Genomic DNA, 20,840 nt, shown 5'->3' with positions numbered 1-20,840 from the left:
CAGCTCAAATAAGCAAAAATAATCTACAGTCCATCATTACTTTAAAACAGGTCAGTCAATGCAGGAAATTTTAAGAATTTTTAAAGTTTCTTCAAGTGCAGTCACCATCAAGCACTATGATGAAACTGGCTCCCATGAGGGCCGCCACAGGAAAGGAAACTCAGAGTTACCTCTGCTGCTGAGGATAAGTGCATTAGAGTTACCAGCCTCAGAAATGCAGCCCAAATAACAGACACATCTCAATATCAACTGTCAAGACTGCGTGAATCAGGCCTTCATGGTCGAATTGCTGTAAAGAAACCACTACTAAAGGACACAAATAAGAAGAAGAGACGTGCTTGGCCAAGAAATACGAGCAATGGACATTAGACTGGTGGAAATCTGTCCTTTGGTCTGATGAGTCGAAAATTGAGATTTTTGGTTCCAACCGCCGTGTCTTTGTGAGATGCAGAGTAGGTGAACGGATGTTCTCCGCATGTGTGGTTCCCACTGTGAAGCATGGATGAGGTGGTGTGATGGTGTGGGGGTGCTTATTGAGTGAGACATGTTATTATCAGAACCAGCTAGTTATTTGCAGTCTATTCTTTTTCAAGTAAGAGTGAATAACAAAAGAACTTGATCAACATTTTTACATGTTTAGTTGACCTCTTCTATCTCTACAAGTTGCCAAAAAATGCATAACATTTGATGGCATTGTCAAATTATTATTTACATTTTTGGAAAGCAATAAGAGGGTGGAACCAGTTGAGGCGCCTCAGAAGAGGAAGGGGAGAACCATCCTCCTCAGTGAATTTCCTAAAAATGTCAATTGTAGAACATTTAAAAAGTTGTCCTTAGATATAACTACACTGAATATATTTACGTCACCAAACAATTGATTAAAACACACTATTCTGCAAAGAAGGTCTACAGTAGCCACAAACAGCACACTGTAGAGTAGCACAATGATCTAGCTGGAGGACAGATGAGTAGGTGAACGGATGATCTCTGCATTTGTTGTTTCCACTGCGAAGCATGGAGGAGGAGGTGTGATGGTGTAGGAATGCTTTACTGGTGACACTGGGATTTATTTAGAACTCAAGGCACACTTAACCAGCATGACTATCACAGCATTCTGCAGCGATACGACTTCCCATCTGCTTTGTACTTAGTGGGACTATCATTTGTTTTTCAACAAGACAATGACCCAACATACCTCCAGTCTGTGTAAGGGCTATTTGTTCAAGAATGAGAGTGATGGAGTGCTGCATCAGATGACATGACCACCACAATCACCCAACCTCAACCCAATTGAGATGGTTTGGGATGAGTTGAACCGCAGAGTGAAGGAAAAGCAGCCACCAATTGCTCAGCATATGTGGGAAATCCTTCAAAACTGTTGGAAAAGCATTCCAGGGGAAGCTGGTTGAGAGAATGCCAAGAGTGTGCAAAGCTGTCATCAAGGCAAAGGGTGGCTACTTTGAAGAATCTCAAAGATATTTAGATTTGTTTAACACTTTTTTGGTTGCTACATCATTCCATATGTGTTTTTTCATAGTTTTGATGTCTTCACTATTATTCTACAATGTTGAACATAGTAAAAACAAAGAAAAGCCCTTGAATGAGTGGGTGTGTCCAAACGTTTGACTGGTACTGTAAGAATGACATAAGGTGACATAAGAGTGCCATAGCACATTATGTTCATTTTAAGCCTTTATTAAAACCTCTTAGAGCTCCCCCCCCCTACTTTGTGCAATTTCCGCCTGAAGACATACCCAAATCTAACAGCCTGTAGCTCAGGCACAGAACCAAGGATATGCATATTCTTGGTACCATTTGAAGGAAAACACTCTGAAGTTTGTGTAAATGTGAATTGAATGTAGGAGAGTATAACACAATAGATCTGGTTTAGATAAAACAATGGAAAAAACCATACGATTTCTGTATCATCATCTTTAAAATGAACAAGATAAAACAAACATTCAGATAGGATGATGGGGACAATTTCAGTGAAAAATATAAGAGGGCAACAGTACTTGTGCAAAGTTTCAGAATGATAACTTCCAAAATGAGTGTGCTTACATGACATTTATCATGAAGTCACCCAGGTGTCCCACACAAGTAGCCCAAATGTACCCAGGTGGCCAAATTGGTGAAGGTATACATTTTGAAACAAATAACTATATACAAAATACCAAAATGGTATTCTAACACACGCCCCCCCAAAAAATTTAGAAAAATAAATGGGAAAAAAAATTGGGAAAAAATAGAATTATTGATAAAAAAAGATATGAAAAAATAAATATATATATATATACATTTACAAAATTACATGGGTAACTATTTACACACTTTCAATGTTTGGAAGACCCTCAGTCCTCTATCAAATCAAGTCAATTTACATAGCCCCAGCCTAAAACCCCAAACAGCAAGCAATGCAGGTGTAGAAGCACGGTGGCTAGGAAAAACTCCCTAGGAAGGCAAAAACCTAGGAAGAAACCTAGAGAGGAACTAGGCTATGAGGGGTGGCCAGTCCTCTTCTGGCTGTGCCGGGTGGAGATCAGTGGTTGTAGAGGGTGCAACAGGACAGCACCTCAAGAGTAAAAATGAACAGTTTAGCGTTCCATAGCCGCAGGCAGAACAGTTGAAACTGGAACAGCAGCAAGGCCAGGTGGACTGGGGACAGCAAGGCGTCATCATGCCAGGTAGTCCTGACGCATGGTCCTAGGGTTCGAGTCCTCCGAGAGAGAGAAAGAGAGAATTAGAGAGAACATACTTAAATTCACACAGGACACCGGATAAGACTCCCATTCGGAGTCAGTGTCACTGTGAAAGAAAATGTTCAGTTAGAATAGTTTCACATATGAGCCCTTATTCAACAGGTATAATAAACAGATATATATATAGAGTACAGGGAACATAAGGTTGAATATATTATTATGACCTGCTAGATCTACTGTCTCTTTTATATTATGACATTTCAGCTAAATCTACTGTCTTTATTATATTACGACAGAACAGCTAGATCTACTGTCTCCATTTCACTTTGGCCATTGTTGTGGGCCTGCCCTCCCCTCAACAGCCTCAAATAGGCTATTTTCATGTGGGTTGGGGTGGGGCGGCAGACACACGCATTTCACATTTCATGACATTACATGTTTATATATTGCTTCTAAAATAAAATAAAAATCACAAATAATATTTTATATTATTAATTTCAAACAAGGGCATTAGCATGATAAGAACTTACCAGTCCAAAACGATGTCCTCTCCCGTTCAAAAAATATTCCTCCACAATCGCTAAATGAATCGTCCTACAACAATCTGTCTCACTTTCCCAATAAATGTAATCTAAAATTGTGTGTACATCTGTATATCTAGACTTAGATTTAGCTTTCCCTGACTTAGTCGCCAAACTGATTGACATATAAACAGCTGAATCTGCGCGTTTACCAAACAATGCAGTGCGTAATATGTGTTTCTCCTTCCGGTATGAAACTTCAATAGCGAATGACTCTCTTTACGCTGGAGCTTACTACATGGGTTGGTCTTGCAACACATAAACTTGACCTATTGCCGTTTACCTCAGCTCATTGGCTATCTACCCAGCTAGATTTCAAGACGATCAGTGGTCATTGGGTTAAAAGACAGTCAATCAACGAAACAGCGGGCAAATCATTGGTGCACAATGATTTCATGACTTGTTGTCTTCAAATCGGTTTCTTTCAGTCAATACGTCCCGCGAAATGGCCCATCAGGTTTGATTGTGTTATAAAAAAAATAGTTGATTGCAGTGAAACCAAACATGACTGGAAAAATCACGTTCTGTGTGGGTTATTTACCTGGAATGTGTCGTCGAAAATGGAATGAGACGGAATTCACGACACAAGCGGTTCACAAAATGCTATAAAAACGGATTTTATCAAACAAAAGATCATTCATTGTGTAACAATGAGCATTGGAATTGCAAACAGACGAAGATCGTCAAAGGTAAACGATTTATTTTAATGCAGTTTGTGATTATGTTACGCCTGTGCTGGTTAAAATTGTAGTTTTTTATGGGGCTCTATGCTCAGATAATCGCATTGTATTCTTTCGCAGTAAATCCTTTTTTAAATATGACAATGCAGTCGGATTAGCAAGATTTTAGGCTTTCTATACATGCGAGACACTTGTACTTTCATGAATGTTTAATATGACTATTTATGTAGCGATCACCGTATGTTGTGGAATTTCAGCCCGCTAGCGGGTTCCGTGTGCAGAGAGGTTTTAACTTGCTATCGTCCCATCTCTCTGATGCCAATACTATTCTTCTGCATATAGGGGGAGAAGGTGAGTCTGTTGAAGCAGCGCGAGCGACAGTGCCACCTGGAGGCTGAGAGCCTGCGCCGCGAGCGGGAAGAGCTGGAGCAGCAGCTGTTGGAGTACCAGCAGAACCTAGAGAAGCTGAGGGAGGGTCAGAGGAGCATGGAGAGGGACAGGGACAGGGTGGAAGCCGAGCACAGGCTGCTCCAGAGCTGGAGACACAACCGCCAGAGCTCCCTGCCTATTATGATATCGCTGGACCTGGAACAGGTGGGTGGTAACCTTCCCAAGGCTAATTGGTGCAAATAAGCCTGGAAGAACAATGACTCAAATCTGGCCTATGTGGGAGTACATTTTTTTTAATAATAATAATATCTGAACATGCAAGTTGTGGCTCTGAATCAGAAAACATGTGTGTGTGACAGTAAAAGCATTCCCCTAAATTTGAGATGCTAAACAGTAGTTCGCTGACTTAATGTAGATGCCTTGCTGGCTATACATCGAAATCTGTGTGGTCAATGTGTGTCAATCTTGTGGGAGAAAACAAATGATCCTAATAAAAATGAGAAAATGGACTCAAACAGCTGAAATCTCCTTGTTGCATCAGACGTGATGTTCGAGGGAAGGTTTGGAGGGAGGTGGTTGATTATGGCCCAATAATACTAGGACAGACCTCTAGCGACCAAACTACCAGTCACCAGGTGTTTTCAATGGGGGCAGGAAACACAAGGATACATTCAGTGACTTAGCAGTCGGCGACTCTGAGCTCAGTGACAACGTGACCGTCCGATAACCAATCAGAGGAGGGAGGGTCTCCCTAGCTAGCTTTTGAAACCATGCTTTTGACACCTTGGTGTTCTGCATGCTGTTTGGATATATAGACCCACAAAGGAAGAGCTTAAAGATTCATTACTAATTTGTAGCTTCTGGTATAATCAATGGCTATGGATCAGGACTTTTTCTATTGGACTGGGACTTTTTTCCCTTCTTTCTTTGGGTTAACGAAGGTCAGGATTGACACGTTGATCTACCAGACCTTCCGAGCATTGGGTGGAAGTGTCTGGTGAACAAGATTAGGTGGGTGGGGAAGGTACAAGGAGGGAAAGGGGGGGTGGGGGTTGAGCCATAGAAAAGGAAGGAGTGAGTGAATAAGTGTGACAGAGAGAAAAATTGGAAATATGAACGACTGTGAAGGTTGGTAGGATTGTGTGTGTTCTCTGCTGAGATTTACAACTACTTTCTTCTCCCCACCCTCTCCCCCTCCTCTCCCCTCAGGTGTCTAACCACAGTCGGTCAGGCAGCCTGGACGGCAACGAGGCTGCTCTTCTTCATTCCCTCCAACAGAATCGTCTCCACCACAACCAGCACCAGCACCAGAGCCTCCACTCTGGCCTGAGAAAGAGCCAGGACAGCCCCCTCCATAGCCCCAAACTGAGCCTCAGGCCCAGCCTCTATAACAGCCTCAACACTCTGCTCAGCCAGGCCCACAGTAAACCATCCACAGAATTACTGACACACCAACACAGTCACCTCCAGTCAGGAAGCTCCCAAAACAACCCCTTTAGGAGCAGGTTCACCACAGGACATGAGGGGCCCAACAACAACAGTGAGTATGATGCTGTCATAGACAGCAAATCTTTGTGTATCTCAGAGGATTTTAAGCCAGGGGTTCTCAAAGTGGGGTCTGTGGGTACTGCAGACAGATATTTTTATTTATTGTTATCATTTATTATATGAACATTACTAACAACATATTAAATTGATTCTGGCCAAGGGACACGTGGAATACGTTTAAAGAATGTTATACAATGTAATATTATTAATCTATAATTGATGTTCTTAACCCTGGGCATCAAGGGCCTGGGAGGCTCACAGGTATACTGGTGTATCCACAGTACTCCACCAATTATGTATTTCCCCCCCCCAAGTAAAAAAAATAACCCATAAATGCACTGTAAGTTAAGCTTTTAAACAACATAGACATATTTCTTACAAATATTTTGTCCATTCTGATCCACCCAAATGCATATGGGGAGGGGCAAGAGGTTGATGCAGGTGCCAGGGGTTGATTTGGGATTGGCCGATAATGTTCCTTGTTTTCTTCTGTTAGATTTCAGCCCTCCACAGGACAGGCTGACCCTGGGGTTGTTGGGTTCATTGGGGTCAGGGGTCACAGGCCTGGGTCTGTACGAGGAGAACTTCCCCACCTCGGCATCCCTCACTCCTCTCCTCACCCCACAGGCCTACTTCTCTTTGAATGGAAAGAACAGTGAGGATGGGGGAGAGGAGAACATTGTGTACCTCTGAGGAATGACAAGACTGATGGAGTGATGGGAGAGAAGTGTGCAGTGCCAACTGCCTTATGTACATCTATCAATGTACCCCCTCTCTGCCTTTGTGTGTGTGTGTGCATGTAAATGTTTTTTACCAAAAAAATGGGTTTGAGTTTTCGTCCGGAAGCGACAAAACAAAAAAGCATTACATTTTTAGCTGTATTGTACTGTATTGTTTGCATTTTAATGTAGGCCTTTAGGGAAGATATGCCATTTGAATGTTTATATTGAAACATTTAAGTTCATAGCTTGTTTTATAAGATTAGTACAGATTTTCTCAGGGGACACCACTTTGGGCCTTGACCCCAACTTTAGGAACCACTGTACTAACTTCTCTCTCTGCTTGCTCCCTCTCTGCCTATCTGCTTCCGCCTTGCAGCCTGCCTTAGCCTCACATCACTGTCTGTATCAGTAGCTTACTCTATAAAGCAAAGTTACAACTTTGTGTTTTTTTTTTCTCCTGCTGAGGTAGGCTCCGTTTAACGTTAGCTTCTTACTTCATCCTTCCAGCTGGCTAAGTAAAACTAGCCAGAGCCCTTCAACTTACTGCAATAAGTCTCTGCCAGCAGATGGCCACCTGACTGACATATCTATAAGCGACTATTTACCAGTTGTGCACTCATTTTCTGATAATCGTTTTTTGTTTGGGGGATGTCTGTAGACATGGCTGGAGTGCGGGACAGTTAAATTGCCTTTAGTCCGACATCTCGCAAACACTGTCAACATTGTCTCTAGACTAGTTTCCTATTGAGCCGATTGCAAGCTGGGGTAGTTAATTTCACGTCGCTCTCGGCCTGTGCCGCGAAAGGGCAGAGTTAACCGTTTGAGAGAGTGGCGAATGAGCTGCTAAAAAGGCAAATCCAGGCATACATAATGGACAAACCACTGTTCATGATTCCACTCATTCGCAAAGAGGCAGGCGTGATTGGAATTCAGTCAGATCAATGATATAAGCATTCTGAGCTTTGATCAACGCTGGGAGCCATATTTAGATGTTGACCCTTAATAGAGCTTTATACACTGAGTATGCCTGTAATAATGGAGCTGTGAGTCGGGAAGCAGGTGCAGTTGAAACGTTTAATAAAACAACAAAACATTTCCATATGGCTACACTCCGGTACACAAGAATAATACCAACTGGTGAGTGAACATAGGAGAGTGACTTAAAGGGGAAGAAATGATGAACGAAGTCCAGGTGTGAATCATAGTGAGTGCCAGGTGTGCGTAATGATGAATCCCAGGACCGATGGTTAGTATTCCGGCGACGTCGAATGCCAGAGGGGAGGAGCAGGAGAAGATGTGACAATACCAAACATTAGGAACACCTTTCTAATATTGAGTTGCACCTCCTCTTTTGCCCTCAGAACAGCCTCAATTTCTTAGGGGCATGGACTCTACATGGTGTCGAAAGCATTCGACAGGGATGCTGACCCTTGTTGACTCCAATACTTTCAGTTGTGACAAGTTGGCTGGATATCCTTTGGGGGGTGGACCATTTTGGATACACACCGGAAAACTGTTGAAAAACCCAGCAGCGTTGCAGTTATTGACACACTCAAACTGGTGCGCCTGGCACCTACTATCCATACCCCGTTCAAAGGCATTTGAATCTTTTGTCTTGCCCATTCACCCTCTGAATGGCATACACACAATCCATGTTTAAATTGTGTCAAGGCTTAAAAATCCTTCTTTAACCTACCTCCTCCTCTTCATCTACATTAATTGAAGTGGACTTAACAAGCAACATCAATAAGGGGATCATAGCTTTCACCTTTTTATTCTATGTCATGGAAAGAGCAGGTGTTCTTATTGTTTTGTATACTTTTTCATTTTTTGGTCCTCATATTTAGCTACTGCCATGACTGAAAGTATGATCTTTAAGAAAATACAGGTGTATATTGACAATTTTTTAGTTCCTGTATGTAATCAGAAATAAGTGCCTGTTCGTACACACTGTTAGAAGTAAACCTGCCTGGAAGAACCTTTTTGAGCGGAACCTTTCCAGTTCAGAGGTTGTTTGAGGAACCCCTCTTCGAGGAACCCCTGTGTAAAGGTTCAAACCGGAACCTTTTTGTGATGGGAGGGGTTCAATTCTGAATCAATTTAATAATATATGATAGGGCCTCTCGAGTGGCGCAGTGGTCTAAGGCGTCACTACAGCCCAAGTTCGATCACGGGCTATATCCCAATCGGCCGTGATCAGGAGTTCCATAGAGCGGCCCAGCGTCGTCCGGGTTAGGGGAAAGTTTGGCTAGGGGGCTTTACTTGGCTCATTGCGCTTCAGCGACTCCTTGTGGCGGGCCGGGCACCTGCAGGCTGACCTCGATCATCAGGTGAACGGTGTTTCCTCCGACACACTGGTGAGGCTGGCTTCCGGGTTAAGCGGGCGGGTGTTAAGAAGTGCGGTTTGGCGGTTCATGTTTCAGAGGACGCATGATTTGACCTTCACCTCCCGAGCTTTTTGGGGAGTGGCAGCAATGAGACAAGATTGAAATTGGGGAGAAAAAGGGGGTAAAATATATATAACTTAACATGATGAACAGGAATAACATTTAATCTCATGGGTGAGATTAAATGTTATTCCTGTTCATCATGTTAAGTTTGTACACTTCAAATTTCCTTCAATATTTATGCATGTTGCATATTCTAATATAATATTAATAAGAATTTCATCATAATAATATAAACATAGCTGATTACATATAGTAATAAATTGTAACTTTTCCAACTTTGGGAATTGCATAGGCTCTCGAGGAACTCCTAAATCTCTGTACGCCTCAATGAAGCTACAAAACTGTCAGTGTTCAACTTTAACATGTGATGACAATAGATATGAACAGGAATGTATAGCCACGCCCTTACTAAGCCACGCCTCCACTACATGGTTCCTCCAGGAACCTGTTGTTACATTGCAACGTTAAAGGTTCCTCCAAGGATCTATTAACTAACCAAAGGTGCAAATATGAACCATTGACTAGCAATGATTCCTTGAGGAACTCCAGGTGATCCTTGAGGATCTCCGGAGTTCCTCGAGTCGCCATTAATTCTAGGAGTGCAGTATGTGTTTTATGTAAGTAACCCTCTCTTTAGTGGAAACTCAAACCAATTTTCCTTTGTGCACAAAAGCTCCTTAAAACTATAGGTATTTTAATTTGGTGCACTTTGTGTTGTTGTGCTTCCCTTTTCAAAACTAGTTGCACTTTTATGATGTTCTTAATTTCCCTTGTTGAAATGCAGGATTGCAGAGCACTCCCATAAGAGGTTAGGACACACTCATAGTGTTAAAGGTGTAGTTTGTTCAAAAACTATATTTTAGTATTTTGTTCACTAATCAGCTGTTTAAAAAGTCAGCAGTTAAGTTTTCAAGATAAAGCACTTTCAGTGCACAGCAAAAAAATTTAACAAAACAATTAACTGACGACATGCCCATTTTGGGGGGAGTTTTTGGGATCTCTTTGAATTTTTATCTGCTAGGGGCATTGGGAAGATGTGGGGGGGTGCTGTGATTTTGTTGTTGTTGTTGCATGTGCTATAGATGGCTATATCGGTCCGCTAATACAGGACTAGTAAAGGCCAAGTGCACTACTTTTGTGGAAATACTTATTAATATTTTTATTTTTATCCTGATTTTTTGCAGGGTGCTGCAGCACCCTCAGCACCCATACTCTACTATGTGCCAAATGTCCATTGTCAAGATGTAGTTTGTTTAATAGAGCTTGCTTATTACTCTAAAGAGAAAATACAGATTACATGTTGGTTTGTTTGTTATTTATTGTGACGTATTCATGCACTGTCAGAGTGGTTGGGTTAAATGCGGAAGACACATCGTATAATGTTATGTTTTTGTTGATGTTGTGTAATATGGATGTTTTCCCCCTTAAGTTGTAATATATGTATAATTGAAAGAAACCTGTGCCTTGTGCCATATTAACAATATACTATAAAATGCATAACCAGCAATTGTATAGCATTTTTATTTTGTGTGAATAGTTCAGTTTTACATAGGCTCTACCTCATGGTAACTAGCCATGTTGTCTTGTTCCCATTCGTGCCAGGATACTATCAATATAATAGCTTATGCAATTACTCAGTAATAATACATTTTCAACATCATGATGTCCTCCCCAGATCATTTACTGACCTTAGATCAGTTTCCAGGGGCAACTTCATGCTACTCACACCATCAACAGGCTGCCATTGGACAGATTTCATCCTGAAGGCTGCTTTACCACAGTGCCCTCTAGTGTTCCCCCATCTCATATTCAAACAACCATATTATTGCTCAATACTGAGCCCGTCAGCTGACAATGACAGTGCCCAATGTTAATATCATAACTACTTCTGACTCATTCCTGGATGCCAACTCACAGTCAGTCAGCGTGGACTGTGAATGAACACCGGTCTGCAGGAACAGAGGCTACAAGAACCTTCAACATTAGACCTGTACTTTTACTAGTATCATTAATTTGAACAACACAGTTTGCTCTGAGAGGTTAGAGGATGCATTGCGGTATATCCTGGTTTATTCATGTGCTTCTGTTCCTTTTAACTTCCTCTGTATATCTATATGGATCCTGCTTGGAATCAGGTAAGACCTTTCTTGTATGAAGTCAAAGGTCAACTCAAAGTTGTATAGTATTGTAAGTGTACATAGCAATTAACAGTCAGATGAAATGTATGATCTACACAGAAACAGATGGAATTGTTAAATTGAGAGCATGCCCATAAGTGAGCTAGCTATATGTTGTTTTAGCAGGCAGTAAACCTCCTCGGCCAATAATCGCTGAGCTGCGGGCTAATGTTGCTACACAGAGCCTTGTGGTGAAGTGGCTGGTCAATCACACTGGTTTAACAAGGGAAAGCGGTGATAATTATGAAATACAGGTCGGACGCACTGACAACCTCACTATCGTTCACAACGTGAGTAACAGTTCAGGCCATTTGTCCAATTGATTGATTATGTATGTGTTTGTTTCCAAGGAGAACCATTGTCTTGTATTACTGTATACAGTGCATTCGGAAAGTATTTAGAACCCTTGACTTTTCCACATTTTGTTACGTTACAGCCTTATTCTAAAATGGATTGTTTTTCTCCCTCATCAATCTACACACAATTCCTCATAATGACAACGCAAAAACAGGTTTTTGGATGGTTTTGCAAATGTTATTATTATTTTTTTTTAAATTAAGTATTACATTTACATAAGTATTCAGACCATTTACTCAGTACATTGTTAAAGCACCTTTGGCAGTGATTACACCCTCAATTCTTCTTGGGTGTGACACTACAAACTTGGAGCACCTGTATTTCGGGGGTTTCTCCCATTCCTCTCTGCAGATCCTCTCAAGCTCTGTCAGGTTAGATGGGGAGCGTCACTACACAGCTATTTACAAGTCTCTCCAGAGATGTTAGATCGGGTTCAAGTCTGGGCTCTGGCTGGGTCACTCAAGGACATTCAGAAACTTGTCCCAAATTCACTCTTGCGTTGCTTTTTGCTGTGTGCTTAGGGTCGTTGTCCTATTGGAAGGTGAATCTTCGCCCCAGTCTGAGGTCCTGAGCGCTCTGGAGCAGGTTTTCATCAAGGATCTCTCTGTACATTTCTCCGTTCATCTTTCTCTTCGATCCTGACTAGTCTCCCAGTCCCTGCCGCTGAAAAACCTCCCCACAGCATGATGCTGCCAGCACCATGCTTCACCGTGACGCTTGGCATTCAGGCCAAAGAGTTCAATCTTGGTTTCATCAGACGAAAGAATCTTGTTTCTCATGTTCTGAGTCCTTTGGGTGCCTTTTGGCAAACAGTTGGTAGTTACAGTCTTGTCTCATCGCTGCAACTCCCGTATGGACTCGGGAGATGCGAAGGTCGCGAGCCATGCATCTTCCAAAACACAACTCAACCAAGCCGCACTGCTTCTTGACACAATGCCCAATTAACCCGGAAGCCAGCTACACCAATGTGTCGGAGGAAACACCAGAAACCTGTCGTGTCTGACCGTGTCAACGTGCATGCGCCCGGCCCACCACAGAAGTCCCGAGAGCGAGATGGGACAAGGACATCCCTGCCGGCCAAATCATCCCCTAACCTGGACGACGCTGGGCCAATTGTGCGCCGCCCCATGGGTCTCCTGGTCGCCGCCGGCTGCGACAGAGCCTGGACTCGAACCAGGATCTCTAGTGGCACAGCTAGCACTGCGATGCAGCACCTTAGACCACTGCGCCACTCGGGAATCCCATTTTTTGGTAACTTCCCCAGATCTGTGCCTCGACACAATGCTGTCTCGGTCCTCTACTGACAATTCCTTCGAGCTCATGGCTTGGTTTTTGCTCTGACATGCACGGTCAACTGTGGGACCTTATATAGACAGGTGTGTGCCTTTCCAAATCATGTCCAATTAATTGAATTTACTACAGGTGGACTCCAATCAAGTTGTTGAAACATCTCAAGGATGATCAATGGAAACAGGATGCACCTGTTCTCAATTTCGAGTCTCATAGCAAAGAGTCTGAATACTTATGTAAATATTTGCAAACATTTCTAAAAACCTGTTTTATTGTGTGTAGACTGATGAGGAAAGTTTTATCCATTTTAGAATAAGGCTGTAACGTAACGAAATGTGGAAAAAGGGAAGGGCTCTGATTATTTTCCGAATCCACTGTATGTACACAGGAAAGGACTTGACAGCAAGACAATAAACAAAGACATGACAGAAGGACAATAAACATGACAAGACAGTTAAAATCAGTACTACCAGTCAGATTTGACTGTTCTGTGTTTTCATGATGTTTCATTTCTGATTTCCATCATATAGAGTAAAGTGAGTAGCTGTCCTTTCGGTAGTGACTCCACGTTAACATGGACCTGGGTGTCTACTCTGCCTTTACAATGTGCTGACCATTCAATCAGAATACGACGTTTATGCAGCCATGCAGACCCAAGTGACTGGAGCCAATGGAAGACAAATTATGGTGAGAAATGTAGTTGTTCATGTCTGTTAGAAAAGGCTATGCTTCTAACACTTGTCATGTTATCAGATCTGTGTGTGTTGCCATTTTTAAGAAAGAAGACCTCTTGCTTTTCCTCTTCTCTTTGTAACTATCATCTCATCAAAGTTGCTCAATCAAGACTCTTGCTAGAGGCTGGTGATTTTTACTTGATTCATTTTGTCATATTTATGTAAAAGAGGCTAAACTAGTAAAGTTTAACCCCATCCCCAGGCTTATTGCACAAATGAATTGGACTGAAGTTTCATATTGTAACTTCAAATGTTTGTTTTGGGTATGCTTGGAAATAGAACAAAAATAAAATCATGTTAATTGGTGAAAGGTGCACCTACCATACAGCAGATAGGGTCACAGACCTGCTCACTGCAGCCTTGAGTAATGAGATATAGACTTGATTATGTCATGTTTAAAATCACATGGGTACATACATCATTCAAATCAATATTTGTTACATTTGAATAAACATTTTAGGAAGAGTAGCCTCAATTGGTTTTAGCCCCTCTGGGGCTTGGACCCCTAATAATCTATATCTCCAACTTCCCCAACCAGGTGCTCAAGACACAGTGGACAGAGTTTGGAAAAAGACCAAGATGTTTCCCTACCAGCAGGTGTTAAAGGAGGGCTCCACTATCTTGTTCTGCTGTGTCCCTCCTAGAGGCATCCACGTCACCAATATGACCTTCAACTCCACCACCAGCTACCCCCTGATCAACATCACTCACAGAGTCACAGCCATTGCTGTCCACAACCTAAACATCACACAAGCATCCGGCTCCGGGGTGTACTCCTGGTGTGAGGATACAACAGAGAAGAGGAACAACTACTGCTCCAACTTCATCAGCTGTTAGTATGGAGGAGTGTTTTCTCTCACATCTTGACCTCTGTCATAAGGCCTTCATAGCAATGTTATAGCAGATTTAACAAACGTTAAAGCACTTCACATTGTCCTAGGCATACTTTAGTCGGGTCATTGTGGTGCCTTTTGGACCTCCTAACTTTTACGGAAAAAATATAAATACAATATATATATATATACAGTTGAAGTCGGAAGTTTACATACACTTAGGTTGGAGTCATTAAAACTTTTTTTTCAACCACTCCACAAATTTCTTGTTAACAAACTATAGTTTTGGCAAGTCGTTTAGGACATCTACTTAGTGATTGACAAAAAAGAAAATTCCAACAACTGTTTAGAGGCAGATTATTTCACTTATAATTCACTGTATCACAATTCCAGTGGGTCAGAAGTTTACATACACTAAATTGACTGTGCCTTTAAACAGCTTGGAAAATTTGAGAAAATTACGTCATGGTTTTAGAAGCTTCAGATAGACTAATTGACATAATTTGAGTCAATTGGAGGTGTACCTGTGGATGTATTTCAAGGACTACCTTCAAACTCAGTGCCTCTTGGTTTGACATCATGGGAAAATCAAAAGAAATCAGCCAAACCCTCAGAAAAAGAAATGTAGACCTCCACAAGTCTGGTTCATCCTTGGGACCAATCTCCAAACGCCTGAAGGTACCACTTTCATCTGTACAAACAATAGTACACAAGTATAAACACCATGGGACCACGCATCCGTCATACCCCTTAGGAAGGAGACGCATTCTGTCTACTTCAGATGAACGTACTTTGTGCAAATCAATCCCAGAACAATAGCAAAGGACCTTGTGAAGATGCTGGAGGAAACAGGTACAAAAGTATCTATATTCACAGTAAAACAAGTCATATATCGACATAACCTGAAAGGCCACTCAGCAAGAACGAAGCCACTGTTTCCAAACCGCCATAAAAAAAGCCAGTCTACGGATTTCAACTGCATATGGGGACAAAGATCATACTTTTTTTGGAGAAATGACTTCTGGTCTGATGAAACAAAAATAGAACTGTTTGGCCATAATGACCATCGTTATGTTTGGAGGTAAAAGGGGGAGGCTTGCAAGCCTAAGAATACCATCCCAACAGTGAAGCACGGAGGTGGCAGCATCATGTTCTGAGGGTGCTTTGCTTGCAGGAGAGACTGGTGCACTTCACAAAATATATGGCATCATGAGGACAGAAAATGATGTAGATATATTGAAGCAACATCTCAAGACCTCAGTCAGGAAGTTAAAGCTTGGTCGCAAATGGGTCTTCCAAATGGACAATGACCCCAAGCATACTTCCAAAGTTGAGGCAAAATGGCTTAAGGACAACAAAGTCAAGGTATTGGAGTGGCCATCGCAAAGCCCTGACCTCAGTCCCATAGAATACCTGTGGGCAGAACTGAAAAGCGTGTGAGCAAGGAGGCCTACAAACCTTACTCAGATACAACAGCTCTGTCAGGAGGAATGGGCCAAAAATCACACCTTATTGTGGGAAGCTTGTGGAAGGCTACCTGAAATGTTTGACCCAAGTTAAATAATTTAAAGGCAGTGCTACCAAATACTAATTGAGTATGTAAACTTCTGACCGACTGGGAATGTGACAAAAGAAATAAAAGCTGAAATAAATCACTCTCTACTATTATTCTGACATTTCACATTCTTAAAATAAAGTGGTGATCCTAACTGACCTTACTAGGATTAAATGTCAGGAATTGTGAAAAACTGAGTTTAAATGTATTTGGCTCAGGTGTATGTAAACTTACAACTTCAACTGTATATATATATATATATATATATATATATATATATATATATATATATATATATATATATATATATATATATATATATATATATATATATTATATATAATTCTGTCGGAAAAGGACATGTTTGAAACTTGTTGGTCAAACACATAAATCCTAATAATTATAGGCAGATTGTTTATTAAACATTGACCATCAGATATTTCCTCCCTGTTAGGGACATACACTAACTATCTGAAAGTGTTAACAATACATGTACAGCATATATCTAGATTTAGATTTTCTAAGACATCAAATGTCCCTTAACCCATAACACTAATTTTCCAACCTTAAAATAATTATAAAACAATGATTATTGAGTGAAACGTATGCTATTATCAGAACCAGCCTAATTTTCTCAAATAATAATGAATAACAAAATAACTTGGTCAACCTTTTTACATGTTCATTTGACCTCTTCTATCTCTACAAGTTGCCAGAAAATGAGTTGAGTCTACAAGTTGACAGAAAAAAAACATTTGATGGTATAATAATAATTTGATGGTATTAAAATTATTGGTATTGTATAAATTATTATTTAAACAGGGTGGAACCAGTAGAGGCTCCTCAGAGGAGGAAGAGGAGGACCATCCTCCTCAGTGAATTTCATAAACATGTCAATTGTAAAACATTTAAAAAGTTGTCATTTTTAGATAAAACTATGCTGAATATATTCACGTCACAGAACAATTGATTAAAACACTATTTTGCAAAGGTCTACAGTAGCCTCAACAGCACTGTATGATGTAGCCGGGGGACAGTTGAGAAGGTGAACGGATGATCTCCGCATGTGTGGTTCCCACTGTGAAGCATGGAGGAGGAGGTGTAATGGTGTGGCCGTGCTTTGCTGGTGACACTGTCTGTGACGTATTTAGAACTTAATGGCTACCACAGCATTCTGCAGCGATACACCTTCCAATCTGCTTTGCTCTTAGTGGGACTACCATCTGCATCAAAATTATGAAATAACACATGGAATCATGTAGTATCCAAAAAAGTCTTAAACAAATCAAATGTTTCTTGGCCCAAGCAAGTCTCTTTTTATTATTGGTGTCCTTTTGTAGCTGTTTCTTTGCAGCAATTCTACCATGAAGGCCTGATTCACACAGTCTCCCCTGAACAGTTGATGTTGAGATGTGTCTGTTACTTGAACTTTGTGAAGCATTTATTTCTGAGGCTGGTAACTTGTCTTCTGAAGCAGAGTTAATGCTGGATCTTCCATTCCTGTGGTGGTCATCATGAGAGCCAGTTTCATCATAGCGCTTGATGGTTTTTGTGACTTCAAATGTTCCGGATGGACTGACCTTCATGTCTTAAAGTAATGATGGACTGTCATTTCTCTTTGCTTATTTGAGCTGTTCTTGACATACTATGGGCTTTGTCTTTTACCATTTCTTTTACTAAATACCACCCCTACCTTGTCAAAACAGAACTGATTGACTCAAATGCATTATGAATGAAAGACATTCCACAAATTAACTTTTAACAAGGCATACCTGTTAATTGAAATGCATTCCAGAATGCCAAGAGTGTGCAATGCTGTCATCAAGAAAAGGTTGGCCACTTTGAAAAATGTCATATAAAATATATTTAGATTTAACACTTTTTTGGTTACTACACCGAATCAAACTTTATTTCTCACATGCTCCTAATACCAGAAGTGTAGACTTTAACGTGAAATGCTTACTTACAAGCCCTTAACCAAACAGTGCAGTTCAAGAAGAGTTAAGAAAATATTTACCAAGTAGACTCAAATAAAAATAATAATAAAAAGTAACACAATAAGAAAAACAATAACGAGGTCATATACAGGGGGCACTGGTACCGAGTCAGTGTGCGGAGGTACAGGTTAGTTGAGGTAATTCGTTGGTTATTACTGCAACTAGAAGCACAATAATTTCGCTACACTAGCATTAACATCTGCTAACCATGTGTATGTGACAAATACATTTGATTTGGATTTGATTTACATGTAGTTGGGGGTGAAGTGACTATGCATAGATAATGTACAGCGATAATAAACTGTGAGTAGCAGCAGTGTACAAAAGGAAGGGGGTCCATGTAAATTGTCCGGTGGTGATTTATTTGTTCAGCAGTCTTATGGCTTGAGGGTAGAAGCTGTTGTGGAGCCTTTTGGTCCTAGACGTTGTGCTCCGGTACCTCTTGCCGTGCGGTAACAGAGAAAACAGTCTATAACTTTGGTGACTGGAGTCCTTGACAATTTTATGAGCTTTCCTAGGACACCGCCTATTGCATAGGTCCTGGATGGCACGAAGCTTGGCCCCAGTGATGTACTGGGCCATACGCACTACCCTCTGTAGCGCCTTATGGCCAGATGCCATACCAGGCGGTGATGCAACCGGTCAGGATGCTCTCGATGGTGCAGCTTGTAGAACCTTTTGATGATCTGAGGACCCATGTCCTGCAATAAAAATGCAAATTAATAACTTAAAAATCATACAATGTGATTTTCTGGATTTTTGTTTTAGATTCCGTCTCTCACAGTTGAAGTGTACCTATGATAAAAATTACAGACCTCTACATGCTTTGTAAGTAGGAAAACCTGCAAAATCGGCAGTGTATCAAATACTTCTCCCCACTGTATACCTGCTGGAGTGCGTGCTACGGGTAGGTGTTGTTATCGGGACCCGTGAGCTGAGATAAGGCAGAGCTTTACCTTGCATAGACTTATAGATGACCTGGAGCCAGTGGGTCTGGTGACGAATATGTAACGATGGCCAGCCGACTAGAGCATACAGGTCGCAGTGGTGGGTGGTATGAGGGGCTTTGGTAACAAAACGGATGGCACTGTGATAGACTGCATCCAGTTTGCTGAGTAGGGTATTGGAAGCTATTTTGTAGATGACATCACCGAAGTTGAGGATCGGTAGGATAGTCAGTTTTACTAGGATAAGGTAGGCGGTGTGAGTGAAGGAGGCGTGTTGCGAAATAGAAAGACTCTAGATTTGATTTTGGATTGGATATGTTTAATATGAATCTGGAAGGAGAGTGTACAGTCTAGCCAGACACCTAGGTATTTGTAGTTGTCCACATATTCTAGGTCAAAACCGTGCAGAATAGTGATACTAGTCGGGCGGGCGGGTGCGGGCATTGAACGGTTGAAAAGCATGCATTTGGTTTTATTATTGTATAAGAGCAGTTGCAGGCCACGGAAGCAGTGTTGTATGGCATTAAAGCTTGTTTGGAGGTTTGTTAACAGTGTCCAAAGAAGGGCCAGAAGTATACAGAATGGTGTTGTCTGCGTAGAGGTGGATCAGGGAATCACCCGCAGCAAGAGCGACATCATTGATATACAGTGCCTTGCGAAAGTATTCGGCCCCCTTGAACTTTGCGACCTTTTGCCACATTTCAGGCTTCAAACATAAAGATATAAAACTGTATTTTTTTGTGAAGAATCAACAAGTGGGACACAATCATGAAGTGGAACGACATTTATTGGATATTTCAAACTTTAACAAATCAAAAACTGAAAAATTGGGCGTGCAAAATTATTCAGCCCCCTTAAGTTAACTTTGTAGCACCACCTTTTGCTGCGATTACAGCTGTAAGTCGCTTGGGGTATGTCTATCAGTTTTGCACATCGAGAGACTGAAATGTTTTCCCATTCCTCCTTGCAAAACAGCTCGAGCTCAGTGAGGTTGGATGGAGAGCATTTGTGAACAGCAGTTTTCAGTTCTTTCCACAGATTCTCGATTGGATTCAGGTCTGCACTTTGACTTGGCCATTCTAACACCTGGATATGTTTATTTTTGAACCATTCCATTGTAGATTTTGCTTTATGTTTTGGATCATTGTCTTGTTGGAAGACAAATCTCCGTCCCAGTCTCAGGTCTTTTGCAGACTCCATCAGGTTTTCTTCCAGAATGGTCATGTATTTGGCTCCATCCATCTTCCCATCAATTTTAATCATCTTCCCTGATGAAGAAAAGCAGGCCCAAACCATGATGCTGCCACCACCATGTTTGACAGTGGGGATGGTGTGTTCAGCTGTGTTGCTTTTACGCCAAACATAACGTTTTGCATTGTTGCCAAAAAGTTCAATTTTGGTTTCATCTGACCAGAGCACCTTCTTCCACATGTTTGGTGTGTCTCCCAGGTGGCCTGTGGCAAACTTTAAAGGACACTTTTTATGGATATCTTTAAGAAATGGCTTTCTTGCCACTCTTCCATAAAGGCCAGATTTGTGCAATATACGACTGATTGTTGTCCTATGGACAGAGTCTCCCACCTCAGCTGTAGATCTCTGCAGTTCATCCAGAGTGATCATGGGCCTCTTGGCTGCATCTCTGATCAATCTTCTCCTTGTATGAGCTGAAAGTTGAGGGACGGCCAGGTCTTGGTAGATTTGCAGTAGCCTGATACTCCTTCCATTTCAACATTATCGCTTGCACAGTGCTCCTTGGGATGTTTAAAGCTTGGGAAATATTTTTGTATGCAAATCCGGCTTTAAACTTCTTCACAACAGTATCTCGGACCTGCCTGGTTTGTTCCTTGTTCTTCATGATGCTCTCTGCACTTTTAACGGAC

General features: G+C 41.4%; 2 protein-coding genes across 6 annotated transcripts in view; both read left to right on the top strand.

Moving 5' to 3' along the window:
- LOC110526143 (rho guanine nucleotide exchange factor 28) overlaps positions 1-10,577 on the top strand; it is a 70,383-nt gene extending 59,806 nt beyond the window's left edge. For all 3 annotated transcript variants that reach the window (XM_090238174.1, XM_036980414.2, XM_090238175.1), the window contains 3 exons: positions 4,303-4,554; positions 5,560-5,890; positions 6,395-10,577. In XM_090238174.1, the coding sequence (XP_090094300.1) occupies positions 4,303-4,554; positions 5,560-5,890; positions 6,395-6,591 (780 nt within the window). In that variant the 3' untranslated portion in view covers positions 6,592-10,577. The remainder of the gene's footprint in view (positions 1-4,302; positions 4,555-5,559; positions 5,891-6,394) is intronic.
- Positions 10,578-10,907: 330 nt separating this feature from the next.
- Positions 10,908-20,840, top strand: part of osmr (oncostatin M receptor) — a 35,853-nt gene continuing 25,920 nt past the window's right edge. For 2 of the 3 annotated variants that reach the window (XM_021606784.3, XM_090238177.1), the window contains exons 1-4: positions 10,908-11,205; positions 11,371-11,537; positions 13,425-13,581; positions 14,167-14,460. In XM_021606784.3, coding sequence (XP_021462459.3) covers positions 11,118-11,205; positions 11,371-11,537; positions 13,425-13,581; positions 14,167-14,460 — 706 coding nt within the window. In that variant the 5' untranslated portion in view covers positions 10,908-11,117. The remainder of the gene's footprint in view (positions 11,206-11,370; positions 11,538-13,424; positions 13,582-14,166; positions 14,461-20,840) is intronic. The other variant, XM_036980418.2, reaches the window with a different exon arrangement.

The sequence above is a fragment of the Oncorhynchus mykiss genome, chromosome 6 (assembly GCF_057628025.1).
Source record: "Oncorhynchus mykiss isolate SJ-2025 chromosome 6, ASM5762802v1, whole genome shotgun sequence".
NCBI lineage: Eukaryota > Metazoa > Chordata > Actinopteri > Salmoniformes > Salmonidae > Oncorhynchus > Oncorhynchus mykiss.
Note: the sequence above shows the minus strand (reverse complement) of the source record. Positions and strands in the feature narration are given on the sequence as shown.